This window comes from Leptosomus discolor, chromosome 19 (assembly GCF_034619465.1).
Source record: "Leptosomus discolor isolate bLepDis1 chromosome 19, bLepDis1.hap2, whole genome shotgun sequence".
NCBI classification, from domain to species: Eukaryota; Metazoa; Chordata; class Aves; order Leptosomiformes; family Leptosomidae; genus Leptosomus; species Leptosomus discolor.
The window spans coordinates 3,446,928-3,468,657 of record NC_141409.1 but is presented as its reverse complement, the minus strand read 5'-3'; the positions used below and the strand labels follow the sequence as shown (position 1 = coordinate 3,468,657).

At 43.1% G+C, this 21,730-nt stretch overlaps 1 protein-coding gene across 1 annotated transcript in view; it reads right to left on the bottom strand.

Moving 5' to 3' along the window:
• The window catches only part of PNPLA7 (patatin like domain 7, lysophospholipase), a 127,972-nt gene that overhangs the window by 49,055 nt on the left and 57,187 nt on the right, over positions 1-21,730 (bottom strand). The window contains exons 20-25 of the mRNA XM_086475571.1: positions 17,307-17,367; positions 14,940-15,089; positions 6,217-6,280; positions 5,529-5,697; positions 4,222-4,404; positions 3,511-3,629 (exon numbers count right to left, since the gene is read on the bottom strand). Coding sequence (XP_086331697.1) covers positions 3,511-3,629; positions 4,222-4,404; positions 5,529-5,697; positions 6,217-6,280; positions 14,940-15,089; positions 17,307-17,367 — 746 coding nt within the window. The remainder of the gene's footprint in view (positions 1-3,510; positions 3,630-4,221; positions 4,405-5,528; positions 5,698-6,216; positions 6,281-14,939; positions 15,090-17,306; positions 17,368-21,730) is intronic.

The following is a 21,730-nucleotide window of genomic DNA, read 5'->3' as shown; positions in this document are numbered from 1 at the left end:
CCTTCCAACTGCAGAACACAGTTTTGCCCCACCTGACTATGCTAGGGATTACTCCCTGTTGCTGCAAGTACCTGTCCCAGTGCAGACTAAGCTAGTAGCTAATCCCTACTTTATAGCCCCTTTTTCAGAGGGCCAGAACTGAAAATAAAGAAGAAAAGAACAAGTCGACGAAACAGGCCAACTGCCCAAAACGAAAAGGCTTGAATCTGAGTCAAATCCTTACAGTCAGTAAGAAGGCTCTGCGGAAAAAAACTACTTGACATATCAAGAGCTGAGGTGAAATAACAAGTTTGAGGAGAAAACTAACTGGAAAAAGGAGAAATGAAAAGATGCCTTGATGAAATATCTACAAATACCTTTGAACAGCAGCTCCTCAGGGGAGGCTTAAAAGCTCTGCCTGAAGGAAAGGGCAGTGGAGAGAAGGGAAAGGCACGGTGTGCTGCGGAGCCCCATCCACCCGTGCATCACGTAGCGCGGATGGGGCAGGACGTGCAGGCTCCACGAGTACCGTCTGGTAAAGCTCGCTGGCGCCACGTGCATCCATTCCCAGCAGGAATGTGCAGCTGATTATTAGACCCTATTATAGATGGAACATCCAGAAGAGGCAAGCAGCTTCTTTTAGCAACAGCTCTTTCCTTCCCAATAAGCATATCTTGTGCACATCATGTATTTGTATGACGTGCGTTACTGCAAATACAGCCTCTTCTTAAAATCACCAAACTGGAACAGGTCTAATGCTTCGTATTTTCCCATTACGCCGATGTCGAATAGGCACGTTGGACCAAATCCGCTCCTAGCATAATGACGTTAGCATCAACAACAAAGTTTGTCATCACAGTTCTGCTTACGTCAGCCTTCTGAAACAGCACGACCCACTTGTTTTTCCCCAAAGTCCTAGGGATTCCCACATACTTCTGTATTAATTATTTACTCCCAACGCATTTTAGTTTTCATACAGCTTTGCTAAGACAACTATAGAAAACCAAAGAAAGGGTGGGCTGTACGTGGGATGGCTAAAGGTCATGAGAATGATTTATGGGAGGAGGGGTTTTATGCCTTTGTTGCAGGGTTTGATGTGTCATTATTCTTGGAACTACATTTCACAGCTATTATTTTTCTGAATGCAAAACCCCTTTCCTTCCCTCAAACTCCACAATGTTTCTAACTGAAATTAACTTAGCACTTAACAAAAGCAAAACACTATAATTTTAGAACTGTATCACTTCGATTTGTTGTATTTTTATACACACAAGAGAAAGAAAACCTTTAGTTTCTATGAGCCTTTTGTCATGACAAACCACAAAGATAATTACTAGGAAGCTGCTCTGGTAAAACCCCCCAAACCGGCTGTCACTGGGAAGCCAGACAAACATTCCCAAAATAACAACTAAATAATTGATATTACTGGAGTCACAGAACACAGTACCTTTAACAGAAATAACCACCAGCCAGCACCTTGTAACTATTAGCTCTCTCTGCTTTTTGTGACCAGTATGATTCATACTTCTAGAACAAGGCAGGAGATGACTTCGTGTAGTAGATCATCCAGAGGCTACGCTATCAGAAGTCTGCGCAGCGACTCATCAAGGTGTTTTTAGCTGGAATGGGCTTTAATCACAGGATGATTTTAAGTACCCAGTGCATAATGTCTGGAAGTTCCCTTGTTAGCAGAGATGGGGACCTAAGGACTTCCTTTGACCTTCCAAAGGTGGATTTTTAGAGAGTTCAGCGTAACTCCGTCCTTTCCCCAGAGTCTTAATTATATTCTCACTTCGAAAACAAACTTTTAAGAAATATAAATGTTTCATCTAACCATAATTTAGACGACAATTCAACTACAGAAATAATATTCTGTACCTTTCCATTGAAAACACACTGCTCACACCATCCATGTGCCAGCCTGAACCCCCAGAAAAAGCATTTTAGTCCATGACATAAATAGGGTTTCAGAGAAAGAAGAAGTTATTGTCTTTATCTCCTCTACCATTTAATCCTCTTGAAGCTGTCCATATTGCATGGATGCAGAAATGAGCAAATTAATGGCTAATGGCCCACAGTCACACTGCTGAATGGGTGGTGCACATCCAGAAATCCCACAGCCAACACAGGAGCAGTGCAGCGGTTCAGCTTGGCGGAGGAGGACAACACAGGACCAACAGGCTCAATAATCCTGCCCTTTCTTACCTCGGCTCTTGAAAACCAGCAGGTGGTAGCTTGCAAACTGAGTAGTAGAACAAAAAATAAATAGTTTGGCAAAAATTACAGCAGTGTTTACAGCAGGAAGAAAGGAAGGGAATGAGCAAAATGTGCTGCCAGAAATAGAGAAACGCACATATTTTAGCATGACACAGGCTTCAGTAGAGACAGAGATATCAGATAGCTTCTAACAAAAAAGCCCAGGAACGCTCTGCATCAGTCGATTAGAAGCCTCCTGAGACACCCAGACTAGGCAGAAGCTCCCCTCCTCTGCTTTACTTTGTGTCTCCACAGGATAGGGCTTATCTCAGAAATGAAATACTGAAATCATCTTAGGTGAGGAAACTGTGAAAGCGAGCAGGATAAAGGCATCTTTGCAGACACTCAGAGAAACAGCCACAGCGCTGGCTGTCTCAGCATCAAGTGACTAATCAGAACAAGCTGTCACAAAGGAGCTCTAACCTTTACCGTAGCGAATACTCCCCCCAAAGCACGCACTGGCCCAAAGACAAAAATGTGATATTTCTGTGGACTTAAATAGACAGACTATGTGCAAATTGTATTTTTTATTTTTGAGAGCAGCATTTCAACGCACTGTTTTAAAGAAGGGCTTCAGGAACATAGTGACGAAGACAATGAAGACTGTGCACTCTTGAGACAAAGGGCTACTAAAATCTGTCTCAACACAAAACTCTCAAAGTAAAAAGGGATTCCAAAGACAAATTTCAGTAATAATTTATTTCCAAAGCTCACTAGGAATTCAGATGGAATTCTAACAGTGTTCAGCACACACCTTGCCCTCATGTCTGCAAAAATACCATCTTTCTGTAAAGCAAGCACTTCTGTCAGAAGCATATAGATACCTGGGGTTTTGGGTGATTATAAAGAAGAGAACATTCTTGCGTTAGAGGACATAATTCCTCCTGCTGCTCAAACTTTGACGAGTCTTGGGGGCCCTTGAAATACTGCAAGCTGTTTTCTGACATAAAAATCCATAGGGGAAAAAATCCATAGTGTAGCCCAACAAAAGAAAGAAGTGACATATTTCGTGCCCTGGTCACCTCCTGGAATTAAGCTCAACTTATGAGAGGTCTCAAGAGGTCACAAACACTCACATTCCTTCTGCACAAATCCACACAGCAGGTTAAGTTTGGTAGAAAAGCAACTCCTCAGTGGCTCCCCCAAATGCTGCTTACAGACCAGTCCTGATTTCACATGATGCCTGTTATCCTGAAGAATCTGTCGCAGCCCAGTGACAGTGGTGCTCTAGGCTCCAGTAGCAAAGCACCGGCATGCTCAGGCTAAGCCACCTACCTTGCTCCTCCGCCCCCAAGCACCAGTGCAATGGCGTTTCCAGTCAAAACCCGAGCCAGGCGAGAAAAGTCAGAGTGACGGTCCGGTGGTTTCTGGAATACACGTTCGTACATCTCTATCTGCAGAAGAGAGCAGAAGATGGTCATTTTAAAGGCAGGGTAGAGTCTAGACTACCAGCCCACAACATACTGTTACAAAGTGGATAGCTGTTCTTCAAATGAAGAGAGGGTTCATGAACGATTCCGAAAGTTCTAGGGATCATATGCATCTCTCAAACTCTCACAGTAGCTGGGGGAATTTCATCATAGCACAGTATTTTCTTTGGAGCTATTTCTCTCCCTTGACAAGGATTTGAAGTTACTGGGAAGCATTTCAAGTCTGCCTCTGCTTTACCTTTAGCATGGGGATCCTCCCAATGAAAAGGCTCTACCATATGTACACACCTATCAATACGGCCTTGAGACAGTAGTTGCTGTCTGCAGTACCTCAAAAAGCCAAGTATGCACCCACAAAGACGACACGAGCCCCTTATCCCTATGATTCCTACAGTAAATCAAGGCCAAAGAGATTTAAAGAGAAAGCTATCTCTGCAACTGTCAGTTGCACATCAGAGCATCATGTAGTATCATTATCTCGGATTACTTTTGATACACGGATTACAAGCAAAGTACCAGAGCTAAGGGACCAGCCACCAAAGCAGGACTCTCTTACCAGCTTGGGCAGGCTTCTTTTGGAAAAGACTCTGCGTGGACAGTGGAGATGAAGATGGGCGGAACACCAGCTCCGCATGTTGAGCCATTCCACAGTTCGGGAAGGGAGAGGCCCATCCTCCTTATGGAGCAGGACGAGTTGCTTCTGGGCTCGGACCGCAGTGTTCTCCAGCATCCTCTCCAGCTACAGCACATTATACAAAGGAATGGAGCTGTCAGGTATTTACCGCTCCAGTATCAGTTTATCAGAACACTGTACTGTGAAATACGTACATATATATGCGCACACACACACATCTGGCCCCATTCCCATCTGAATCGGCCGACAGCGACGCACACTAAGAACCCCCAAACAAGACTGATTTAGACAACTGCATTGTTAGCTGTGGGCTCACATGGCACACAGAACACTGAAATCAGACAAGGATTCAAACCTGAATGCTTAAAAATGAATGCTTTTACCTAAAACACAGCCCCTTAAATGCACAGCACAGATATGCTGCTCAAGAGAAATGAGATTGCTTCGTAAGTCATACTTCAGCCTACAGATGTTCTGCATGTTTTGTTCTTTCACTTGCAGTCAGACCACTTTTTCCTCCTTGCACTCCTTATTTTTACTTTTTTGTTGTTTTAAGCAACTGATGGCTTGCTTTTACTGTGCTTCCTGCCTCCCACACACAGTCATGAAGAACCAACACAAAGCGACACACAAGAACGCTGCAGATGGTACCAGTCCCAGGCTCTTTGGAGATCAGAGTCAGCACTTCGTAATCGTAAAAAACCCACTTGTGACCTCATTTTTAAATTTCTTGCAGAATCTATGTGCCTGGTCAAACAACTTCGGTAATAAAATATCAAAAATTAAAATAGATAGTAAGGGAAAAATAATACAGCTTACAATCTGTAATAAAATACATTAAATTATTCATACAATACAATTTATATTTTTCTCCTAGGCAAACACCATGAATGCCATCCAGGCAGAAGAGAATTTCTCTCTATCTGGAGATCCTGCAAAGAAACTCTGGACAGAAAAGCAAAGCCTCAAAGCAATTTGACTTTTGATTTACCATTGGCCAAAGTGACTCTTTAGAAGAAAAGAACTTAGCTGGAAATACTTCTACATAAAACCTGCCATTTCTGAGGATTCTCATTCAATTCTATTTCTACTTATAACACACGTCTCAGGAATATTTTATTATTTATGCTGCACTGGGTATTAAAGCCAGGAAAATTCATGACCATGAAACAACCTTCTTTGACCAGGACTGTTAACACCGCAAATACGGGAAGGAGCTATTTCCACACCTCTCCAACAGTGGGCTCCTGGTCTCCCAGTCCCACGATTAAGATGCAGTCAGCCTGTCGGATGCAGCGCTGGGTCCAGGGAGTAAGGGTGCTGTCTGCCTGGTAGAGCACAATACGGTGAATATCCTCCTGCTGCCCCAGCCAGCTAGTCAGCCGGTATTCATGGATACTGGGGACGGAAAAGAAAAAAATGAAATTCAAACAGTTTTATATCGCAGCTCCTACAAGAGCAGAGGGAAATCTCACATGTCAAGCACAAAATCTGAAGGACATCAGAGACCTGCACCTCTTGTTTGTCCAGTCTTAGACAGAACCTTATCTGCTCACGTTCCCAGGCTCGTGCTTTCTTTATTTCTCCATTTTTTACACCATTAGATATACACACAGAGGAAAGAGGATGCAGTGATGCCTAACTTCAATACAACTCCATGGCATCCCTAAGAATGAGTACACAATACCCACTCGGAGCAATTGAGCTTTTCCAATTGCACCTAGGGAGAAAATAACTACGGAAAAAAGCCACCCACGTTTGAACCAAATACTCTTGAAACATCGTTGTCTCAAACACCTTGATGAGAAACCACAATGTTTGTTAGGACTCTGGACTTTCTTCCCAAACACTGTATATTTATAAGACCAGCATAGTATTTTCCTGCATTTTTTCATAACTAATAGTGCGGGCAGGTACCTGTCCAGCGCAGCAGAACCAAGTCGCTGTTTGATGTTATCACTGGTGAGCAGCAAAGCAGGACCTGGAAGGACAAGAAGTTTCACAGGTGAACACCTGCCATTCAGCTCCTGACAAACTGTATTGAGAAAATGTAGCTATAACAAATGCAGTCCCATGAATTTGCTTTGAAGATCATGACGGATCAGTGCATTGATCAGAGCTGTTGTAGAAGAAAGAGCTGGCACAAAGTCTTCAGAAAAATTTTCCCACTTATCTACGATAACATCTTCCCATTCTCCCTATTCCCAGAGCTCTGATACTGCATTAGAGGCAACCTACAAGCTCTCTTTTATCGCATTCCTCAGTGTCACGTAGGACGACAGCTTCTACTGCAGCTGCATCTTCAGAAACACAACGTTCAGAACATTACGTACCTTTTGCAACTGTAGAAAGCTCAGGAATCTGGTTTCAAAGAAAAAAAAGCTATTTCACTGACCAAATGAAATACACAAATTGTTCCTCCTGCACTGAACCAACACCCCAGATGAATCCTAAAGCTCTCTATAGTAGTACTACTTCTTATTCAACATGCCAACAGGAACCTATGCCACGAGAGCCCCAAATCTGTAGGGCACAGTCCGATTCACACTGCTTCCCTATAGACATAGGCACTCTTGTGGCAACAACAACATATCCAAGATAAACTTTAGTGTACAGAAAGTTGCTTGCATGAACTTTAGTTCATTTTTCTTATTAGCAATTCTATTCCCTCAGCAGCAATACATGCCATATGTGGTGGAAGAGGCAGAATAACTGCAGCTAAATAGAAAGAAGCAAAGAAAACGTAAGGGATTAACCTCCTAACTGAAAAAAATATTATCTGTCTCATATTGAGACAGAAATTCACATTTACAAAACATGAAAGAGCAGTCACTTTGTATTAATGCTCTCATTATGCAATCCTTCATTTTCTCATTAATAAAAGAAACGAAATATATGTACGAAACAACAAACCAATTACATGAGCTCTCTCAAGGCACTAATAAAGCAGCATGGCTTATGGGTTTAGTAAAAATCAAGGAACCGTGAACAAACAACATGGTAAAAGGTCACAATTTCACACTTACATGCTCAAAAACCAAAAACCACAAGTACAGTATCTGGAGCTGGCCACCCTGACCTTCAGGGGCAACTCATTTCACCCCCAATGCTTGATTCCTCCAGCAAAGACTTCACTCTGTTTTAACATACTTTAGCGTTAGACTTGAAAAACCTCAGAAGAATGACTTTTCATGTTATATTTTCAAACATCCACATAATATTTGCTCTTTGTTACACTGATGATGAAGGAAAAGCAAACAAAAATGAACAAAAAAGTGTCCCATAAGTGGAGACCAAAAGACAAAAAGCTGGTATGAAAGCACAGAAAGGAGGATGACTTGACAGTAGAATTTAATCTCCTCACCCTCCAAGGAAGTCTATGGTAGCTGGTTCCCAGGAAAGCAACAAGTCCCAAGTAGATGGAATTTGTTCATAAGCATTTCAAGAGCAGAACTGGTTTAACCTGCCCTTCACTCCCGCATCTGGGCTGCTCCTCCATTTGTGCTCGTTGAACCATCTGTCTGCAGGGAACAAACCCAATGCTTGTGGGGTTTTTTTACCACCTTATTTTTAACATTGGGAGATTCTTTGATCCACTTCACTATTCAGCCTCGCAAACAGCTGGTCCTAGCACAACTTTGGATGGTGTAATGGGATTAAGAGAGGTCTTGCAGAAGAAATACTGATGACATTGCATGCGATGAAGACAGCAAGGGAGAGAGGGCAGGTCAGTTTTGAAAAAGCATTCAACAGCAAAGTTATTATTTGTGTTCATTAACACGCTAAAGCTCTCAACAAAATAGAAAGGATGTGTAGACCAAATGTTCTTCCAGGACACGTGAATTACAAAGCTTTATGGCAGTGGTGGGACTTCAGTGGGCAAAGACCAACAGCCAGGAATGTAAAACAAGATGAGCACGGGAGGTTCCACATTAACATAAGGAAAAAAACTTTTTCCCTCTGAGGGTGACAGAGCCCTGGAACAGGCTGCCCAGAGAGACTGTGGAGTCTCTTTCTCTGGACACATTCAAAACCTGCCTGGACGCGTTCCTGTGTGATCTACTCCAGATGGTCCTGCTCTGGCAGGGGGTTGGACCAGATGATCTTTCGGGGTCCCTTCCAACCCCTCACATTCTGTGATTCTGTGATACAATAAAAATGTCAAGTAAGAGAGACTAATGCTGAAGAGGCAACAGCGTGCTCCACCTCTGCGTTTGCCTGTTCCCTCCCTGCACCCGGTCACTGACAGCCAAGAACATCAAAGGAGCCTGGAGTGCACTGTACCGATCTGACGCACCAGGGCCCAGGCCCTACGGGCAAACCATTAAACCCAGTGACCCTGACAGCCAGAACATCTTTTACACAAGGCTAGAGGCTGACTTTGTAGAGCTGGGTTGCATCTCTACGTTAGTGAAGATGATGGCTACTTAGCCCACAGTTATCTTGAATGGGGACAACACATCCCCAACAACACATCCCCATCAAGCATCACAAGAGCCTTGGAGAGGCCTATGACTTCAGAAATCACGTCCCCTCACCTCACTTTTGTATTTGGAAAAGCAGCAGTTCACAGTATATGACACCAACAAGCGTGTACAGACAGACACACGGCTGTGCCAGCTCAGGGGGAGCCTGCCCAGCGTCCACTCTGCACACCGGCACCAGGGGACAGACGCCCAGACCCTTCTTCCTCCCCAGCACACAACATGGTCATGCTTCCAACTGAACTGATTCTGTTTTGTTTTAGAAATAACAACCATCTGCTCTACATTTCCAATTTCTTGCAAGCTCCCAATTAATCAACCATTAAATAACCCTCCATTAATGTGATCAAGAACACCAACATATGCGTTCTCATAAAACGGAATGACCAAAAGTGTTATTTAAATTAAACTGCCGAAAGCAATGAAGTAATAAAAAAGTTAAAAAATAAAAATCATTCTCAAGCACATACCCCTCGAACAGCCACACCAACAGGCAGGAGTGCCCAAGACAACGCATTAGTGCATCCTCAACATGCATCATCATAGTTACACACCAGCATCTAGTGATGCTCAGTCCCCACCTGACATAAGCCTCGCAGGCAATTTACAGATTCAGTTGGCATCATAAAAACATCCCTCCATCCTCCAGCAGCCACCTGCACCCTTCAGTGACTGTTTCAGTAGGATTAGAGACAGGGTGAATAGCTCAAAGTTAAGAACATAGGCGAGGTGATGTGAGGTAACGTTAAATATTTATCTAAGCCAAACAGTGTCTCTCTGACTGCGACCAGCAGCAGATTGCTGGGGAAGAGTATTAGAGCAAGGAAAACTTAATGACATCCTCCGAGCCTCCAGCAATTTGCAGTTCATGGATTTCTCAAGCCAGAGGTGGTGACTTAATAGCCCCTGGGGGATTTTTCTTTCAGCAAACTCGATGGGATTCCAAATCCCAGCTTTTATGCCCTTCAGGCAAGAAAACAGCAAGGCAGTGGTCTTACCCTCAGGCACAGAGGATGACGATTCAGTGGGAAACCTCATGGAGCATCTGAACTGGTGCTCCAGAGCCATCTGTGTTTCAGTACGGAACCACAATTCCATGAAACTGAAGTGAGGAGAAAAAAATTCTGGCAAATATCAGAGGTCTAGTTCATTTTATCTTTTAAGAATAAAAGGCACTGAAGAAAAGGGTTGAGACAGCCCTTCAGCAAGGCTTCCCAGCTCAAATCCTGCCCCAGTAAGGGGACATAAGCGTCACACAAGACATATAACTCTTCCTTTCTTTCCAGAGATGAGCATGGTACTCACTTTGGTAACTTTTTTCCACATAACATCAATTTCATAAGATATACAGGGGTGGGAATACAGATATCCTAGTTCTAAGTCTAATAAAACATGGTCAAACAGTTGCCTAGGGAACTCAGAGGTCCCGAAACCAAGGAGTGATCTCTGATGCTTAGAAATGGCTGCAAATCCACGTCACCTGGAAAAAATACTTGCACAAAGAGATATGCCCAGTACAAAACGCACTCTGGAAAAATTTTAGCACAGAAAACCTACTTGCCTGGACCTCAAAGGAGAATTTATATTTGGCCTAATAAAAATCTGTAAAAATATGCATCAGAAAGACAGAACTGATAAACGAGTTTGATGTCGCAGTGTCAGATCTCATCCAGCAAAAAATACCAAGTTGTGCCAGAGTCCAGACACCACATTAGCCACTTCACATTTAAATCTAATCTATGTGCAAAGAAGGGAAATTCAGGCAGAACTACAGTTAAAAACTCCAATAAATTATTAGTAAAGATCACAGAATCACAGAATGTTAGGGGTTGGAAGGGACCTCAAAAGATCATCTAGTCCAAGATATTTTAGTGAGCTTCCCAACACGTTATACATTTTTAGAAATGAAAAGAAAGCTTATATTTAAAGGGCAGAAAGGAAGAAGAGAGACACATATGTTGGATTTGAATCCCTCCGTACTTCAGAAATTATATGTGATCAGAGGGCTCCCACATACAAGCAGAACTCACACAGCCATGTGGTATTTAGCTGTTCCCAGTAAAAGAATGAAACAATAGTTTGGCAAATACTTTTTAAAAATCTGAATACTGCAGAAGAGATTTTTGATAAGCTTTTGATCAGAGATGCTCTCAGCTCTACCAGGATTAAGGGGAAAAAGTATTAATAATAAAAACAGACACCATGCACATCGACCAGAATTCATGGGCATGGTTATCTTAACCTGAAACTGCACAGCGGTAACACTTGCCCACCTTCTTTCACTGTGGTTCAGAAGCGAAAATTCTGTCCCTGCTTTTTGGAAGTCTTATATTCTACATCCTCTTTTGTAATTGTAAATTGTAATCAGATGTTGCCATTTAACACTTGGCTTAATATTTGATCCATATTGTTTCATTCCTCTGAGCTTAAAATATGTTCCAGAGCAGTGGAGGGTAGCCTTAGCACATGGGGTGAAAGCAGTAGTTTTTTGCTTTCTTTTGCAAATTTATATGTATGTTTAGAAAATTCCTTACTCTTCCTGTTAGTAGTAACTCAGGTGTATTGGGTTTGGAAACCCAAAGACCAAGATTCAAAGACAGGACTTCCACATTGAGGCATACAAACAAATGGAGTGAGGAAGCCTCCAGTTCACTATGCCCTGCAGGACCTTCCTGCTCTCTCCTCAATGCTCAGATCGTATTTTACATTTGTACCTGTCTCAAGATGAAGGCAGATTCATGCAGAGTAATTGCCACCAGGTACCAAGTAACTGCTTCACCGCCCAGCTTTTAACAGAAAAAACTCCATGGAAACATGAACAGCCCTTAATATTTAACTGGGACACAATCACACTGTCCTGGAAACAATATCTGAATTATCATAAACCACAGAAACACCAAACCTCAAAGAAACCAGCACAAATTGGTTGGACAAAGCTGCGCGTGGTACCACACATTGATGCTCCCGGCGTGCAGAATGCAAGCACGACCTGGCCAGCCAGGCCAGTGTGCTCTGGGGCCCGGAAAGCCCAGTATGGAGAGCAGTCTGGTCACCTGAGGTGGTCCCAGTACAAATCAAAAAACAACAAAACAAAATGAAAACCACCAGAAATTTGAAAAAAAAATATAATTAAAACCACACAACAGAACCAAGCAACCAAACCAACACGCCCTGCCTCATTACAGGCAAAAACATTGGGGCCAGGGGGCTGTGGAGATTTCCAGTTCTTGTGGACAGTAAATATTAATTCATGGTGTTATGAAACTTCCACTATCAGACTGAGATATTCTATTTGTGATTATTATTTTTATACTCCTTTAATAAGATGGAAAGCAGCCAAAAATAACCAAAAACCCCCTCCTGTTAAATGGATTAACCTGCAGTGAGCTCCAACTCATGGCACTGCCAACAGCCTTCTAATGCCAGTTCCAGGAAAAGAAAAACCATCCTCTCATCTAATTTTGCAGGTTGCATTCCAACCCAGCCTGCATCCGGCCACGCTCCCCCTGAGCGAGGGCAGGCTCCTCCCAAGAGCTGTGGCTCCTGGTACCTGCTGGTGGCTCCTGCAGTGAGCTCAGAATTACTGCCTGCATCCTCCAATTCCTTCTACCCTCTTGTCTCCATCCTGCAGCAAGGGGATTCGAGGTATCACTGCAATATTCACCTGAGTTACTACTAACAGGAAGAGTAAGGAATTTTCTAAACATACATATAAATTTGCAAAAGAAAGCAAAAAACTACTGCTTTCACCCCATGTGCTAAGGCTACCCTCCACTGCTCTGGAACATATTTTAAGCTCAGAGGAATGAAACAATATGGATCAAATATTAAGCCAAGTGTTAAATGGCAACATCTGATTACAATTTACAATTACAAAAAAGTTGGTTTGAGAACAACAAAGAAAAAACAACAAAAATAGGCTAATAGCAGCAGACGTACACAGTGAAATGCCTTATTTTCAAAATGAGGAAGACAAACACTGAAAGAGACCTCCTTAAGAGAAAGATTTTCAATTAAGCCTTCTCAAGCATATTAAATAACACCTCTCATTTCCATAAACAGGTTTAAGGCCTAATCACAGTTCACACCCAAACCCCAACGCTAATCAGCCAGTTTGAAAGTTCGAAGCGGGTAAGCGCTCAGGTGGCAGCAGCAGGAAGCCCCAGCACACCAGCAGCTCACCAACGCCCTTCCGCAAATCTTCCTCTAGAACGTTTCAATTCCTCTCCCTGTAAAATGGACACAGTTCTAATGGTCAGGTGAATACCCAGACAACCTAGAAATCAAGTGAAGTTTTGCTTCACAACACCAACTTTACTACTCCTTTCCTTGTCTGATGCCAGAAGTCAGAAGAAAAATCACTCCAAAAACCAGCCCCTTTCCATCTGGCACATGGCTCGCAGCACTTTGTCATGCACCAGTAAGGAATACCCAAACAGCTTATAGCTGCAGGATAAAGGAGAAAATACAAAAGCACCTGCGAGAAGAAAGAAAATGAGAGAATCTCGCTTCTGCTAAATAAAATAATAAAAACAACACAGCCTACACGAAAAACCCCTGGGCACCACACAGCCTGTAAACACCCAGTAAAGCACTGGCAGAAGCTTAACCACTGCCTCTGAGCGCTGTGGGGCTGAATAAGCAATAGGCTGACCTGACACACAGAGGCCATCGAGGCCAGAGAGCCTGGTCTACCAGCTGTGTTTGGAACCATGTGGCTAGCTGTGTTTACACACAACACTCTCCTCTTCCCACTGCAGCCGTCTGCTCCACGTTGGCAAGAACTTCAGATGCCAAGGTTGTATAGTACCATGTATAGCTGCCAAGCACTGCACAGGCATCAGTTTAGGAAAAGAAAAGAAAAAAGAAGAGTGAACAAGGAAAGGCCACGTGATTATAACAAAACCCCTCATTTGTCATGTTCTAGTTGCTTTCAACTAGGATCGGTATTTTCATTCTGAATAGTCCATCTACCTACTTAAGTTTCTGTTTGTTTTATTTACAGGCTCCTAGTGCTGTCACACATCAAAACAAGCTGGCAACAATCCATAAGTCCCCATTAGCAATATAGCTATGGCTGAGATCTGGGCTCCGTTATGGGTGTAAAATTTTTCTGCCATCTCAAAATAAGAGGAATCTTCAAACGCCCACAAATTAGTTCTCACTGCAATGTATCTCCTCCATAAGCTGCACAAAAATTCATATTTCAAAAGGTTAAAGAGTTCAAGCGTCAACAGCTTTTTCCTGTGCCTGCTCACCTAGAAGATTTTTTAAGCAGAATAGTAAGTGCCAGCTCCAGATACCCTTAAGGTCAAAAAGCAAATAACCAATAAATGTAAGTGGTTATATCTCAAGCATCACGTAACCTGTACTTTCCAAAGTAATAAGCCATGAGATAGCAGACTAACAATTCATCAAAGGACTACAGGAGATTTACTCAAGAGTTCTGTGATAGTGTATGAGGATGAGAAGAGGCTGTTCAGGAAATGTCAAACTGTAGTACCGAGCATGAACTGAATTGTGAATTAAATACTGGAACTTGCACGCAAAACCTCACCAATGGATAAAGCAATTAATGACTCAGATGTGAGCTGAATACACAGCACAAGACAGACAAACGAGCTGGCAACAAATGGGACAATGACTTAAGACTTGTTTGGACTTCCAGTGTCAACCTAGATCTCCTCCACAAGCCTCTTCCATCAGGTCTTGTACTTACCACTCACTGCACTACCTCAACAAAAGAAAACCATGTAAGAAACCCTTTGCTGGATGGAGCTGCACAACTGAGGAAGCCTGAAAGACCCTCACACATGAGCAAGAGAGAATCAGGCTCTCAGGCCCGTGGGATTTGCCCACTGGAGCGCCTGCAGCCTCAGGAGTGCCGAGGGCAGCCAAGGCGAGAGGCCAGACAGGTTGGCTAATATTTCTGAGTTGTTAAGGCCAAAAGTTTTCCACTAAAATTAGTGCAAATTAATTACAGGATGGGGACAGAGAAGCAAGAGGTCATGACAAAGGCTGAGCACTGCTGTACTGCCACCCCCCTTACGCAGCATGAATCCACCTTTGACTAATGACAGGTACCTGGCCATACCTCTCTCCAAAGATAAGAAGCATTTATTTCCCGTGATGCAGCACCATGTAAACACTTCTTACCCACGGCGCTGAGAGCATGCTTGAGCTCCAGAGTGAAAGCCGTAAGCGGCACCTCTTCAGAGACGGGCATAATTGCTACTGTGGAGAGATTGCTGGCAGGATTTCCGGCATCCCACTTGCTACTCGAGCTGTGTAATCCAAGAGGGTGACCTGTTCGAAAAGAAAAAACACTTGCCGTCAGCCAGCCCAGAAAGCTAGGTGTCATTTCACTGTTTCCAACTGTCAGGCAGCAAGGAAAGTGTCTCTGAACGGCTTAACCTAAGATAAAGGTAACATCCTCCATATCACACAAAAGGAAAGAGTTCCCACATATTTCATTCGTAAGAGGACGAAGATCAATTTCCATCATTTCTGGCTGCTGACATAGCACACATGGGTAAGTTAGGCAATGTGAAAAATAGCTGGATGCCAGGAACAGGTTAAATACAATGTGCATTTACCTGACTTGTTAAGAAAAAAAAAAAACCACAACTTTGGAACAAGCATTGACCCAGAGGAACTCGCTTAAGAAAACCCAAAAGCTGTTGTCAATATCAAAACATTAAAAAAATTAACATTCCCTTTTTATGGTGTTCCTAACCAAGGAAATAAATGCCTGCTTTCCACAAAGTTTCTATAGGGAACTATAGTATCTCCACCTATTTTCACTTCTCTCCAAGACAGGAAAATGAGCTTTACAGATACATGCTTAGGAGTATTAAAATAAATAGAATCATTTGGGTTGGAAAAGACCTTTGAGATCATCAGGTCCAACCACCAGCCCTACTCTGTGGAACCTCTGAAGCAGCTGCAAAGCAACTGAGGAAGTAGCTCCAACACAATACGGTGAGCCGACTAAGGACAAAGAGTATGGGCAGAGGAAAGCATTTTTTGACAGAAGCGTGCGATGCATGGGACCAGGATTAAGCTCTTCCTAGATAGCTTAGAACAGGAAAAGATCAATAATAGGGGTGTTCTACAAACTGTTCTTTTTATTTTGATACTATTTTCTCTTCAATTAAGCCTTCTCAGACAACCTTACTGTGCTGCTAATGCCTATCAACTCAGCTCTAAGTACACAATAAACTTCTGGTCATTTAAGTTAGGATTTAACGTCCTGCTTATGTCATTTCACTCAGCAAAGGCTTAAGATGCACCATTAAGATGAATTCTTAAGACAGAAGCATAGAAGTACTTGATATACCATATCACAACTCATTCGGAGTCTATATGCAAGACCGACAGTACGCTGCAGGACACAAAGAAATACCAGATAAACTTTTTTCAAATATATTCAGCGACTGAGTTATTCATTTGAAGTCTGCTAAAATAGCTCTGCAGAGGATATTAAATAGCTTTTCCACTCTTTTTGGTGATCTTCAAGACGATCTTTGTAGGTTCAAACAAGTTAGACATCACTGCTCAACTCCTTCATCTCCACCAGTCCCTCCCTCAGAACTTCAATGGCGATGCTCTGATTGAACTCCTATTACTGTCACTAATTTTCCTCCCATTTTCTCCAGATCACTTATTTCCCAAGCAGCGTGGGCTCTGCCCTAGGCCGCAAAGGCATTTCAGCGCCACAAAAGTTTAAGTACAATTATGATTAGAGAGTTGTACACAACTGATGGTGTACAGAAAGCTGCACATGTAAAGAAAGAGCAGACTGAGATTCACTCCCCAAGACTGCTCCAAAACCTGAGAGTTGACTCCCTCATTGTCAGCCTCCTTGGAACATTGCAAAAACAGCAATAAAAGTAATTAAAAGCCCTCAACCAAACAGAAACCAAACAACTCATAACAGCAAAGAACCCCACAACACCCTCAGCAGTTAACATGCATCTGTTTTCTTTTAAAAGCTGCTCAAGAAAATTTGGAAAATCTCCTCCTGCTCACTTCAGTCAGTAAATATATTTCGTTTTGCCTCTGCAACATACACAAGGCTTAAGAACCAACCCGTAACAGACAGTCTCCTCTCAGACAATTCATTAAGATAATGCAAATACATACGTATTAAGCCAATCTCCATGCAGATGCCACTCAGCATGACTATCTGATTCAAGTCTATTACAGCTGCTGTTTCCAGTGCTCCCTTTGAGCTCTTCTCTTTCAAGAAATTTCAAGGAAATTTCACTGCACATATGCAGTATTTTTCTATCTCAATTGCAAATCATACCACTCCCACACTTAATTAACCATGCTCCGCCAAAAAAAAATTGTACACATACATATATAATAAAAATCAACATTCACTTGTGACAACAGCTAAAATATTTAGTGACAAAATCTCTTTTCGAGTATGTGCTTTATGTTTCCAGATTTAACGATGCAAATCTAGCTCCAAGGAAGCACCAGCATCAATGGGAGTAGTCCAGGAATGAGTCTTACCTCCCTGCTGAAGACTGCCAAGAATCTTCTCACCCAGCAAGTGAATAAGTCTAGTCACAACCTAGCAATGAGAGAGAAAAAGAAAAGAAACAAACGTTCACACAGAATGTACTAACAATAGGGCATCTAAATGGATACTTTCAAACTTTCGTAAGATGTTATCTCAAGTTGAACTATACAGAGACAAGGTTGTATAACCATAGTGTCTTTCCTGGCTGTGACGTATGGCAAGTGATCATTTGTCTTCATTTCTTTTACCTTATTCTACTCTAATCTGGAAAAATAAGAGAACAAACCAAGGCAGTACTTAATTCGCTTTAGGAACAAAAGGAAAAAAATCCAATTATTTTGGGAAACACGTCAAATTGCATTTTCAGTTCTCCTCATCTCTCTCTGCAGTGCACTTGCACCTCCCAGTCCCTCTCGCTATTCGGTGGCTGTCGCACACCTCCACCTTCTGCAGCTTCTCAAGGCTCAAAAAGGTTCAAGTCTGTACTCAGATTCCCCCAACAATCTTGCTTTCACCTGACCCCCTGTGAATTAATCAATGTTTAGAGTAACCAAATTAAGACATTTTGAACCGAAGGAATAAATACACACCTTGAACACTTGCAAAATAAGAACAATCTAAGAAATTGCTTTCCCCCTCAAATCATGCTTGCATGGCATCTTTGAAGGGACAGATTCTTTCCCAGCCTCTCGTCCAACAGGGCTTACGTTGATACAAACCAGCATTCAAACAGCCAACCATATCTGAAAACTGACAAGCTTGTCTCCAACATCAACGATCAATAATTCCCAACAAGTTGTGTAGCAGAAGACTAATAACTGCAATACCAAGGAATGACGGGCTTCGAAAATGCATCATTTATTCTGAAAAGCTTTGTGCCAGTGTTTTACCAAATAAGGAAAAGAGAGATTTAAATGCATTAAGAATTAATAGAGCAATCATTAGATACTCTCCCCCAGAGAAACAATTCAAGGCCAAAATAACTCTAATCTTCAGGAGGACATAAAAAAACCAAACATCACCACAACAACTGTTCTCCAAACTCTTAACAAGCTAAACAAGCAGCAGCAAATGGCTACCTTGGATTCTGGACAAAGAAAGTCACACTGTTCCCCTAAGAACAGGCACTTCAGGATGCATCTTTCAAACAAAAGACAATGTAGGCATCAAGACAGGTCAGCATGCCCATCAGAATCTTTTATACATCCTGCTTTAAAAATAAATAAATAAACCCCAATAAATTGCCCTAGGCTATGAAACTCCATAGCTGTAATAAGCACCAGTATTTTTTAAGCATCTGTAGGAGAAAGGGAGAAGAACAAACAGGTAAGTTCCAACACAGTGTGACTTATAGCGGAGCAAGGAGTAAGAGCTCAACAGTTATTTCAGTAATTTCTGTCCCATGGCCATAACTGCAAGTTCTTAACTACGCCACATCAACCATCTCCTCAGTGATCCAAGGTCAACTTCTCTAAAGTTTCTCTTATTTGCACCAGCAGCAGACACACGTTGTCCATACCCGCTTCGCCGAGAGCACCGATGAGGCAGGACTGCTGCCACTAACAAGGACGGCAGAACGACGGCAGCTCCCGACAGCAGGCAAGCTCTCAGCCTCCTTCCTTTCCCTGGAATCTCAGACAGGATCCAAAATGCTGCCATTTGACCAAAACATAACAAGAGCTGATGATCACCCAGCCACGCAGCAGGCTCGTTACCACTTCAACACCACCAAGATCTGCTGTTCTGGGCTTCAATAAATGGTGCCGGGTGTAGCTACGGAAAATTGCCCCAACTATGGGGAGCAGGGAGGGAAAGAGGGAATTCTCAATAAAAAAGATGAGACTGATTGTCCTTCCTGGGGGAGATAACCTGCCTCTTGAGAGCGTCCACTATACCCAGCTCACATGCATTCACCTAACAACCTCTATCTGCACACTAGGACTTTCCTTAAGCAGTTCTGGAAGGTGTTATGAACATTTTACACTTCTGAACCACTTTAAACGTCAGAATTTTAATTACTTACTAAAACCATCTCCTGTATTTATAACTTTTTCTGCTTTACAGACAGCTAAGGAGAGCTCCAGCTAAGTTAAAGAAAATGTCCAAGGTTAATGATGGAACTAAGAACAGAACCTATTGGTCTCATTTTCCAGTTGGCTGCTCCTATTACCAGGAAGTATTATTTGTCCTGTTTGCTGGAGCAAACCTTACAGCCTTGGTCGTATAGATATGGAAAAATTATTTCCCCAGTGACTTTGTAAGACAAGCAAATTGCTAACCATAACGGGATGAGTCACTCTGTTGCAGTCATGGCAACATCGAAGGAACATCAATTTGGGATCGGAGCTAAGAACTGGCCTGAAATTTCCTTAGGGTTTTATATTACATACACTAAACTTTCTTTCACAAAAAGGCAATGTTTTCCTTTAAAAGAGACTTGTCCCTCCGTCCGAGGGAGAAGTCAATATAAATCACATCTTTCCATCAACGACAGACCCAACCTTCAACGACTGACCTGCACCCATTACCGTGCAGGGCGGCCAGAGCAGCTCTCACCAAACTCAGTACAACTGGGGAGAATTCAAAACCAACAGAACAAAAAAAATAAAATCATCCTTCAGGTTTCCAAGCACCTTTATTCTAACCCCCACCCCCCAGTAACGGGGCACAAGAAGGAGCAGCACAGCTCGATGCAGCCCAAGACACTACGACATGGAAGCCAGGAGAGGACCTGCGGTGGCATGGAGGGTGCTGGTTTAGCCTGGGGAGGGGGAGGAGGAAGAAGCAAGCAGAAATTAGCCCTTGGGCTAGGAGGTCTCCGACAGGGATTGATGGGAAACAGAGTTATTCCAAGCACGCCTGGAGGAGGTGGAGGCAGGAGAAGGGCAGGTAACAGGGCACAGGCAAGCAGTACCTCGGTGCAGACGTCTGGGCAGTGATTCAGCAGTCGCTTATTCCCACCCTACCTATTTAGCTGTATTTCATAGGAAAATCTCTGGGAATTGGCAGTGAGGATTTGGGCAGAGGGGGAAGGCAGGAACTCTGGCAGCGCTGCTGGGAAAACCAGATCGATCTGGAAGAAACACCGAGTTTTCGATACTCGGGAGGTGCGGTGTGCCGTACGGCTGAGCCAGTGACAGACTGGGAACCGTTCTTCTAAAAGTGGGCAAGACTTCTACCCCCTCTGCCATGCAAGCACCAGTCTTTCCCAAGCACAGTGCCAGAAAAGCTCAGAGCACTCCTCTGGCATGCAAAAATGCCTCATTTCCACAGTGTCACCATCACCCAGGGCTAGACAGCCGTCACAGCACAGTCGGAAGCGTCTGGTGTGCTTATCCCTACGGCGCATCCTGGATTTTACAGTCTCTTCTAGCACCCATCCACCCAGCCCTGCAAACACATTCCCCGCTCTCCACAGCCACGGAGCCGCAGCCCAATCCGCTGGCACAGGATCAGGAGGTTTAGATTTAAGGTTTGAAGAAAAATCTGCACTGCAAAAAGGCAGCGAGTTGGAGTCCAGATTTATCCAAGAACACCAGGAGGTTTCTAAATTAGGCAAGAATCATTAATTGCCTGCAAAGTAAATGCAACTTTTTGAACCCTTGTACTAAGGATAGAGCTAAACTTGCTTTAGTTTGTGAGAAAGTCGAATTTATCACTCCTCACGGTTAGAAACCATGGTAGTGGTGAGGAGATCCTGCTCAGTTAATCACAGTTAATCACTTTCACCAATAATGAGAAGCAGAGACATCGATTAGGCACTTCTGTTGTAAGGCCAGGTGTGAACAGAGCTTCCCCATTGGAATTACCACGCTGCAGATTAAACTTGTCCTTGTGAAAGGAGCACACTTCCCTACCCACTGCGACCATGTCAAGCTGTGAAATGACTCAGAAAGGTCACAAGGCTTTGCCAGCAACCTAAATACACACCTACAGGGCCTTGCAGTGCGAGTCTGGACTCTGGAGCCGTGGAGCCTGCCTGGGGTGTAAAGGTGACTGAGTCAACTTTCAAAAAAAAATCCCCAAAGCAAACAAAAACCCACTCTCCTGAGCTTATGCAAAAGACTTTTCAGGCCAGAAGGAAGAAAACTGACCTTACAGGCCTGAAAAACCAAGGATATCTCCATGTCCAAAGCTACTCAGCTTTCCAGGTGCATCAGTACCATTCCCCCAGAAGCCCCAAAACCTCCTCTGCTCTCCCAGACACTACTGAAACTGTAAATTGACAGCAGCTGTCCCAGAGCAGGACATTCAGTCAAGACACACATTTTACAAGGGAAATAAAATGTTCCTCCTCCTTCTCCCACCTACTCACCTTTCCAGATTAACTCACCAGAACACTTTTGTGCAGGACAAAACAGGATAAAAAGAGTCTTTCTCTTTCTCAAATGGCATCAGAGAGCATTTCCTCAGC